Raw genomic sequence first — 10,518 nt, 5'->3', positions numbered from 1 at the left:
TTCCTACACCATGCTGAATATTTGAAAGCCAATAAGATTTCAAATAAATATGTTAAGATATCTGTATAGTTGTAGAGAATTCGCCAATAGAAAGAGAATAGATAAGTGGTAATAATAATATAAACGACGACACAACTACAGTAGTATTTGTAATATCAAAGAACTTCGAGTTACCTTTCCTTCATTGACTGCTTATTATTTACAATATACATTGTGAAAGTTATAATATTATTTTTAGATTCTTTAAAAACTCAGCGATATGGTAAGTAGACATTTTAATTGAATGCCAATAAATCTTAAATTCTGTAATTGTAAACAAAATTAATATCAAAATAAAATTAGACAAACCGATATATAAAACATCTTTCCAATACATTTGCCGACACAGGATTCAACGATTAGAGGTACATTTTGTATATAGTTTATATCATCGGAAATAGGGATATAGTAACTCAAACCGGTTCCAAGGTCCGTCTTCAACTTTCAGTGAGGTGAGATTTTTGCCCCGTTTTTCTTTCAGATGAAAAACAGCATTGCAAACGTTGTTCCGTTTCCTTTTTTGTGATTTTGGAAATTACCGTATGCATATTGATTTTAAGTCATGTATGGATACCTGTATCTTTTCAATTCTATTGACGAAAAAAATACTATGTTGAGAAAGCACGCTAGTCCAGAAAGAAATTTATCCCGCGGCTATTACATTATAATAATCTAAAAAGAGGGCATTGGGAAAGAACGGCATACATTTTTATATTAGCTTAATTGGACATTCGAATTACAAAATATTGTATAATAATCATATTAATTTAGAATCATATTCAAAACAGTGTGGCTGTGGACATTGATTGACGACCTAAATTATCCCATTGACTGGGACAGATTAGGTGAACTTATGTCTGTATAGACCACTGCTCACTACTTACTTATTATAGAATTTAAACCGTGGGGTCATCAAAGGTTCTTAACGTCTTTAATAATAAACTAATTCGAAAAAATAATCAGGAATAACCTTTATATTTTGATTTATATTATTGATGTAAATCAAAACATTGTGTTATTCCTGATTATTTTTTCGAATAACTTTATTTGTGTGTTGAGAACCTTTGGTGACCCCACAGTTTAAGTGTCATTAAAAAGTACATAGTGAGCAGTGGTCGTTACAGACAAACATTCACACAATCTGTCCTAGTCAATGGGATAATTTAGGTCGTCAATCAATAGCCACATCCACACTGTTTTGAATATGATTCTATATGTTTATATCTTCCTGCTTTAAAAATTTGTTAGTGTCAGATACATTTCAATTGATATTTTATAGTGTGTCTTTCTGTGTTGTGGTGTTACATAGTTGTTTCAGGTAAGAGTGAAGGTTGGTACCTATTAAAATGTTTAAACCCGCTGCATTTATTTGCACCTGTCCTAAGTCCGGAACTTGATGTTCAGTTGTGGTCATTTGTTGGTGTGGTACATAAGCTTTTCTCGTTTATTATATAGATAAGATCGGTAGTTTTCTCTTTTGAAAATTTTTACACTTGTACATGAGTAAATTTTAGGATCCTTTATAGCTTGGTGTTCGGTGTTAACCAAGACTCCGAATCGAAGTCCGTACTTTGACCTGTAATGGTTTACTTTTAAATATTGTGACTTGGATGGAAAGTTGTCTCATTGGAACTCACATTACACCTTCTTATATCTATGCGTTCATTAATGTGTATATTTACGTATGTTTTGAAGTAGACGTTATTTTTAAAGTTTTAAATTTTCTATCTAGTTCATTAGTCATATTGGAGATTAAATATGCTAAAACTAAACCAAGCAGATATCATGATGACAAAAAAAAAAAAAAAAGGAACTTGAAATGATAACAGCTTTAATAAATATTGGAAATCACATAGAACGAAATTCATAACAGTGTGGTCGACAGTAAAACGTTTATTAGTAATTGTACTGAAAAGTTTACCTTTAACTTGTTTGTCGTGGGCGATGATTTTATGCTCACTCAGTCTATCGGAGGCCTTCAAGTGGGGATTTGAATAATCATTTGTTACAAATTTTGATACATAAAATGAAACTTTCTTTTCACAAATCATTTGAGGAATTTATTCTTAATAATTGTTATACCATCACTTACAACAGTTTCACTTTTAAGAATATTAATGTCCAGAGCTGATATCAATAAATAATAATAATAAAAAAAAAGTTTATTCATGGTAAAAAAAAAAACAAAAAAACTTTTAAGTTAATAGGGACCCGCGTTATTTCAGAAAATATCTTATTGATTAAGAGAACAAAAACTTCAACGTTGTGATCATTTAAGAGTGGCCTTCTATTTATTCAATGCTAACCATGTGGGCTTTGTTTTTTTTTTTTTTATATACCATAAATCGATTCGTTCATTCAGATATTTGTCAGTTTGCCTTGGCTCTTCAAGTCCAACACACAACTTCTCACGAAATTGGTATTTTTCTTACAAAAATTACATCCATGTGATGAATTCTTTTCATGGAGAATGAATGTTGCATCTTATTTTATTTGTTATCGTTTTTTTTTTGTGTGTGTATCATTGACGTATAAGACAACCTGAATCTTCTTTATTCAAATTTAAAACATACGAGATGGCAATTATGACACAAAATAACTAAATTAAACTTACAGCAGAAGAAAGATAATGAACATCGCTTTTATAGTTTTCTAAATATCGAAGACGCGTGGTCTTTTTAAAAATGATGTAAATTTATAAAGGAAACAACAAACAAAATAGTTCGAATATTTATATTGGAAAAAGTAACGGTGTGTAAATCATAACAATTATTTTATTTCAATGAAAATCAAACTGTTGAATTTTTTCCGCTGCGAGCAAATTTTTAATTTTGGTCGCATTTTGAAAATCAATAAATCTTGTATTCTTGTTGGAAGCTGCACTGTGTAGTTTATACCCGTTTTTTTCAATGCCACACAAATCCAACACAGACAAAAAAAAATGGTAGGTTCAAGAAATAATTGATGCAAACTATACTTTATTGTAGTTTTAACATGGGTAGGCATTATATTCGTGATTATTTTTGCCCGAGCGATATCGAAAAACTATTATAAAAAGTGTCCTAGTTCAGTGAAAATGTACGTCATACTTATTTCCTAAACAAATAAATAAACAAACATTAATTAACATACAACACTACCAAAGGCCAGAGACTCCTTACTTGTATGATTTTGTAAAAAAAAATGCATCTTTTTAAAACAGTCGAAAACAAAATTGTCTGTCCAATGGAAAAGTCGAAGCCCAAAAAAGATGAACAGTGCATTATAGAAACATAGAAGCTGGTTGCAAAAGTTGACGACAAGATATATTTTATAACTTGAGTATGGCCTAATACTATTAACCTGAAATAAATATATTTATAGCAATTCCCTTGATACGAAAGATCTACAAGTTGCCTTGGGCTTTTTTTTTCTTTTTTTTTTTTGCTCTTTGGTTGGGTTTTTGTCTCAATGACAATTCAATTTTCAGTCTTATCATAGATACAACTGCATGTTAAAATAAGAATATGAAGTGTGATAGACAATCAGACACATTCTTTCCAGGGACCAACAGGCGTTATCAAGCTATAGGTCCCCGTATGGCCTTCGACCATTAGCAAAATACACACTTTATAGAATGAAAGCTCCAAGAGGTCTTGGGATGAAAAAAACAAACATAAAAGATGAGCGAGAAAAAAAATAGGGATACCGCATGGAAATTGGAAAATGGTCCGCAACATTAATTTAGTCAACTCACTTAGTTGAAATTAAAGACCTGGCGAATTTTAGCCTTTTGCAATGGATGTGATGTATGTTTAAAAAAAAATCATGGTTTGTTTGGACATTTTTATAAATCAAGTCTTGTTTTTAAATTATTTGCAAGTAAGTTTTAAGTCATGAACAAATAATCACTCACAGAAAGACGTCAAATCCATCAACAAAAGAAAAAAAATTAATAGACGACCGACAACGCACAGAATATCATGTATGTGTTCCGGACCATATGAGTATTTGGACCATACGCATATATCATGACCATAAGGGTATACTAATATGGTCCAACCATACACGTATGGTCCAAATACTCATAAGGTCCGGAACATATTTTATTTGCGATCACAAATGCACGAAGACGTCCATTTCTATGTAAATTAGGTCGATTTTTTTATATAGATAAGATGAACGCGTTTCTGTTGCCTTGAGTGTTTTTCACAAGTATAGTAGCAGTATAGCAGAACGGTTTAAGTTTCCTATATACACCAAATGATACATTTCGCCAATACAATAACGTAAATGCATGCAAATTTCACAAGGTTTAATCCAAATAGCTTTCTTACTATCCAATAACTTTCAAGTACGAAAAAGACAGGGCAGAAGAATATTTTGTCTTTATGTTTCGTATTTGCACAACTTTTGAAAGTGGATTATGCATTCGTTCTAAAATAAAATTAGACCAGATAAAAGTTAAAAGATTACATAACTCGACAATCGCAATTGTTAAATCCGAAAAAGATAATCAATCAATACATGCATTCAGTAAGTCATTCTTTTTTCTGAAAGAACATGGCTTTGCGATATCTTATTATGAAAATTGATTGTCGAAACATAACAAAAACACAAGTAAAGGACGTTTAATTAATCAATATAAATCAAAACACAAATTCCTGATTAGTAATTTCGAATTATTTTATATAGGCGTTGAGAACCTTTGGTGACCCCACGGTTTAAATGTTTATATTAAGGACGTCGTGAGCAATGGGCGTTATAGACGAACGTTCACCTAATCTGTCCCAGTCAATGGGATATTAAAGTGCGCCAATCAATGTCCATAGCCACACTGTTATGAATTCGATACTATATAAAAACAGCAAGTGTTTTCCTTATCTAGTTTTGAATTAAATAGCCCATAAGCTGTCATGCATCAGGTGTTTGCATGTAATAACAAAAGAAAAACAATACTTCATATAGATTCAGTGTCCTATTAAGTACCAAAACTTTCGGATATATCATTTTACTCTTATATTTAATATTATTATAGTATTTATTTGTAAATCAAATAAAAATACACAATGACAAACAATCCTACTTTGTACAAAAGTATATATTGGTTAAACATTCATAAATTCAGCATGAGAAATCAGAATGTTTCGTAATGATACTAGACTGGTTCGCCTGTCTAGATCAATGTGCATATTACATATTTCATATATTTATAGAACAAGGTGATTATATATAGCGGGATCCCAGTCTAGTAATGATACATACTATAGGTTTTTACAAAGCTACACATACACACAAATGACATTGATAAATAATTACGACAATTCACACATTTTTGTTACAAATTTTCTCATTCTTTTATTGTTAATATATTTATTTGTGACTTTTTTTTTATTGTTCCTAGGTTGACTACATGAACTAAAAGAAGTATATAACAATAATACATTTAATTGTCTTTCAGTTAGAGTCAATATGACTGTTGGAGTTAACACGTCCTTTACCCAGACTTTAAATGATCCGAACTCACAGAATTACAAATCCGTCACGAATGATTTTTGCAATGAGGTATACATTTATATTTAATTTAATTGAAACTAATTCTATCAAATATTGCAAAAAGATGTATCATGACAATATACAACTTTATCCACCTCAATTTGACCATGTTCGATAGTCCGCGAAGGAAAATTTAAGTCTACTATCGGGTTTGTATTTGACAGAAAGGTTCGTCTTTTGGCTTTTATTCTTTTTTTTTATTTCTTTTGTCCGCAATTAGAATGACATACGTAACATGCAGCTATAATCATTGGCACAAAAGGTTGAAAACTTTTGTCTCAATTTTATTTTATTTTTTTTAATCTATGCTGTAGCGATATGTGCTTCAAGGATGCCATTCATATCAAAGCCTATATTAGTATACCATCTTGCCAAAATTTTGAATAAAAGGTGATGTTTGAAAAAGTCATTGGGAACGCAACTAAAAAACGAAAATAATCAGAATTCGTCTAATGGTCACTATATACATATTTTATGCATAAATACTCAACACAACAGCGGAAAGAGACTGTTATCCTTCCCTTGTTGGATTCACCTCATGCTACTGAGATATCGAGATAACACCGCCTGCACTGCCCAGCACTAATGACAAAGCAATAGTAAACTATTTCACATTTATAAAGTACCAAAAATATTCGTAAATAAATAGCAGCATGATACGGTAGTCCCATCGTCAGCGATTACATAAACACATTACAATAGCCACGTTGAGAAACAATACAGGAGTAAGCATATTAAGTTCCATCTTCAGTATTGCAACCCGAAGTTATAATCATACAAAATTCAAATATATCATTTGTAATAATTATTACCAATTTAAAACTGTAAGGTACGGCGAGCAGAATTCCTAAATCTCGATGACTAAATTGCATATTACATTTTATCCTAAAATATAATATTTAGATTTCTATGTTTATTTCAGATTGACAAGGTTTACAAAAACAATACAGACTACAAGGGATGTATAGTTTCAAGTCTCAAGTAAGCAAACGAATGACCTTTAAGCCTCGGTCACACCTTACCGGATAGCTCGAACGGATGCCTAACGGATAACTTTTTTTCAATCCGTTCATGTCCGTTAGACGTCCGTCCATATCCTTTGCATGTCCGTTAAGCGTACGTTTTATACTTCGACGTCCGTTCTGTCCGGTGGAAAATTTTGAGCATGTTCAAAACTTTGAACGGACGTCCAACTGATAAAATGTCCGTTGAACGTCCGTTGGGCGTCCGTTTTGTACGGTATGTTGGAGGTCTGGAAGATAAATTCACCAACGGACTTCTACCGGACGTTAAACGGATAAAACGGATGTTGAACTGATGAGAAACGGACTTCTACCGGACGTATAACGGATAAAATGGATGATGAACGGATCCGAAACGGATAAATGCTAATTTAAAAATTTCGCGTGAGAAATGCCAATTATTGATATGTCAGATTTCTTAAGGTTCATGAATTTATAATCAATCTTAGAGTATAGGCACGTCTTCACAATCAAGCAGTTCTTATTCAGGCCAGACACTGCCTTTTGGCGGAATTTTGAAGAACAAACCAAAACCAGTTACACAGAAACATTTTGAATATTTATGCGATTTACATGTATTATTATTGTCGCCTTTGATTTTTCCGTAAATCTGTTTTACCGGTACGCTTCCGTTAGGTGTCTGTTTTATGCGGTACTCGTCCGTTGGATGTACGTTCGACATCCGTTCTGTCCGGTATGTTTCCGTTTCTCGTACGTTGCATATCCGGTGTGTGTCCTTTATGCATCCGTTACACGTCCGTTTTATTCGTTCAGTAGATCAACGGACTCCAAACGGATAACAATTTTGCCAACGGACAACTTTTATTTTCATCCGTTAGGTGTCCGTTAGTGCTATCCGGTAAGGTGTGACCGAGGCTTTAAATATACAAGTGAATTGGTTGCTCGATATTTTTTTTCTTCATGTGTCAATGTTGTGCCTAATTATTGATTAAGTTGTTATAATACCTTTACAAAATACAACTGAATAAGTGAAATTCATAATGGTGCACTAATATTGATAACATTAATGTTTTATGCGTAACGAATGAGATAAAACAAGGTCGGATTGAAAGTCAAATATGTCGGGACTGCAAATGGTCATTGTTAATGTCTACCTTTATAAAAATTAGGAAATATGGTATGATTGCCAATGATACAACTTTTCAACAAAGTTCAAGTTAAGGAAATGTCCACAATTAAGGACACCCGTATTGCCTCAACAATTCCAAATCTGTATAGATTAGGTGGCTATAAAAGGTCCCGGTATTAAAAACATAAAACAATTCAACTGAGAAAAAATAGCGGCTCATATAGAAGAAAACAATCTACAAAAAACAAATATGACAGACATGAACAAACCATCGAAAATCTTAACTGAAAATACTATTCTTACCGTTTTTTAAAAGTCATTTTATAACCCTTTAAGTCATATAGCTCATAAAGTTACTACGTAGATTTATATCCATAGCGTAAATAGTTTTGGTTTAAGTGATCTCCCGCGCGATGAAGGTTATGTAGAAAGCACTTCAGACGCATAACGGTTATAGCATTATTATAATGACCACAACCGATATTCTTCAACACATGGATTTTCAATGTTGAAAGGTTTCTAACGGGAATAGCATTTAACCGTGTTTTAATTATCTGTAGAGATTAACACTTCTATTTCTTTGATACATACAGTGTATACCATAGAAATATATGAAGTTACAAAACATCATCCAATCTCTTCCATTCTATTGAACTGCAATGAATTTATGAAAAATTGTCTTTTACAGAAGCGGAAGTATCTTGGTAAATTACATCATCTATTTTATTGATACACCTACACAATCTATGGAAACCAATACAAAACTCATTCTTACAAGCCATCTAAACGATACATCATCTCAGCTCGGAGCCTTTACTGTTATAAGTGTAGTTGTACATGATGTGTCAGTTGAAAGTTTATCAAGTCCACCTTCGGTACAGATATTTAAACCTCCCCAAAGTTCATCATTGATATCAATAGTAAATTCAGCTGAGACACCAAATTTATTTTCAACGGTACAGTTATCTTCTACAATGATGTCACCTCTAGAGATATCGTCGTCACTGAACATAGAAATATCAACTACGCAAATGAAAACCATTTCTACGTTAGGAATGTCACATTCAGAGACGAGAAGCATAGCAAAGTCAATGAGCGAGTCTACGTTCTCAGAGACATCAGTACTGATGGCATTTGAAAGTACGTCTTTATTGGAAAGTTATGCTCCAACAGATATGATAACATCGGTCATATCATCTTTTATCAACGATGAAGAAAGATTAGCAACAACAAGTAATTCTTTAATATCCGACTCATTTTCCGCAATGTTTTCCCCTACGAATTCTTTTCATCCAGTACCATCGGTTACACTTATTCAAAATACAGCAGACACACTAACCACTGAAATATCAACGAATGAAATGATGTCAGTATCTATTTCACCCACCGTGAAAATGCCTATGACAACTAGTTATTCAACGGAACAAACAGTGACAAAACTATCCATTACAATTACAACAGATACAAACCAAAATCCCAATGAAGATTCAACGAGTGATTTAATGTCAGTATTTATTTCGTACATTGGACAAATGTCGATTGAAAGTATTCATGCAATAGAATATTCAATGTCAAACGCATCTAGTACACGTGCGATACAAACGACACACTTACCCACATTATCAATGGAAGTTGATACATCACCAGTGATTACCATATTGAAAGAAGAAACAATGCCATCCGTTGAGTATATGTCAACAGAAATAAATAGTATATCAACAATTTTTGCATCAAAAGAAGGAACAACGCCTTCAGATAAAAAAACATATTTCAGCATTTTAACAATAGAAGGGAAAACATCGTACCAACCAACAACATCTATTACAGATAGTATAATACTAGAAACCACAGCGGATAAAATGACACCAGTAGCTTCAACATATCAAGTGACCTTAGCATCTTCAACCGATAGGCTGACTCCAGTAACAATTTTATCAACAGACGGTATCTTGGCGTCGTTAACTATTTCGTCAAATGACGAGACGGAATCAGTATCTATTTTAGTAATCAACGAAACAATAAGCCCGGTTACTGTATTGTCAACAAGTGAATTAATGACGCACGAATTTACAACATCAACAAATTACACAACCACCACATTGACTACTCGATTAACAGAAGACACACACACACTTATCAATCCGTCACTGACCGAAGAAACCACAATGCCTCAAACAATCCTGCCGGCAGACGATACAACGAATCTAGAAACTATCTTACATACAATGACGTCCCTTCCTGCAGAGGGCACTGAAGCATCTGTTTTCTTCCCAATGTCAACCGTTCAAACAACATTAATAACTACACTGGAAACAACGTTAACGCCCGATGAAACCTCTAGTAAGTATGCAGTATAATAATATATATGTCATCATTTTATATTACATACAGTTGTACAAATTGTAAATTGCATCAAATTTTGTACACATGTCATGCATCGGTACTTCGAAAACATGTTGAAGTAGATTAATAAAACTATCATATTGTCTTTGTGTTAGTTTTTCTCTGTTGTAATCTCTCAGCAGTAAGTAGATTTTGTTTCCTGTAAGAGGACATACAATGTATCTAGATAGAATTGAAACTCCGTATGCAAGCGCTGCTGGAATATTGCTACATAAAAATGGAAAGTTCACTACTGAGAAGCTGAAATCAAATCTGTTGTCTTTGAATTTAATTGTTAACCAACCCTCATTGTCAATTTCTAGATGTTTTATCCAAGATATGAGACAGACTGAACCGTATATGTTGTTTCCTTTATCTCAAGTTCGATTGGATAGATGCGTTAAACATAGTTACCAAATTTAAAATTATTTAGTGAGAGAACATCATTCA

General features: G+C 32.7%; 1 protein-coding gene across 1 annotated transcript; it reads left to right on the top strand.

The window, feature by feature from the left end:
* Positions 1–242: 242 nt before the first annotated feature.
* Positions 243–10,043, top strand: LOC143066760 (uncharacterized). Its single transcript, XM_076239571.1, has 4 exons — positions 243–262; positions 5,480–5,583; positions 6,497–6,555; positions 8,375–10,043. The coding sequence occupies exons 2-4, from the start codon at positions 5,491–5,493 to the stop codon at positions 10,041–10,043; spliced, it is 1,821 nt and encodes a 606-aa protein (XP_076095686.1). The 5' UTR covers positions 243–262; positions 5,480–5,490.
* The last annotated feature ends 475 nt before the right edge of the window (positions 10,044–10,518 follow it).

The sequence above is a fragment of the Mytilus galloprovincialis genome, chromosome 3 (assembly GCF_965363235.1).
Source record: "Mytilus galloprovincialis chromosome 3, xbMytGall1.hap1.1, whole genome shotgun sequence".
Classification (NCBI taxonomy): Eukaryota; Metazoa; Mollusca; class Bivalvia; order Mytilida; family Mytilidae; genus Mytilus; species Mytilus galloprovincialis.
The sequence above is the reverse complement of the archived record's forward strand: the minus strand, read 5'-3'. Positions and strand labels throughout refer to the sequence as shown.

What these genes read in the sequence shown, in the direction of transcription:
- LOC143066760 (XM_076239571.1), top strand. Translation starts at nt 5,491, where the DNA reads ATGACTGTTGGAGTTAACACGTCCTTTACCCAGACTTTAAATGATCCG. An exon ending in CGAATGATTTTTGCAATGAG is followed by an intron (nt 5,584 to 6,496) that starts GTATACATTTAT and finishes TGTTTATTTCAG; the next exon opens with ATTGACAAGGTTTACAAAAA. An exon ending in TGTATAGTTTCAAGTCTCAA is followed by an intron (nt 6,556 to 8,374) that starts GTAAGCAAACGA and finishes TGTCTTTTACAG; the next exon opens with AAGCGGAAGTATCTTGGTAA.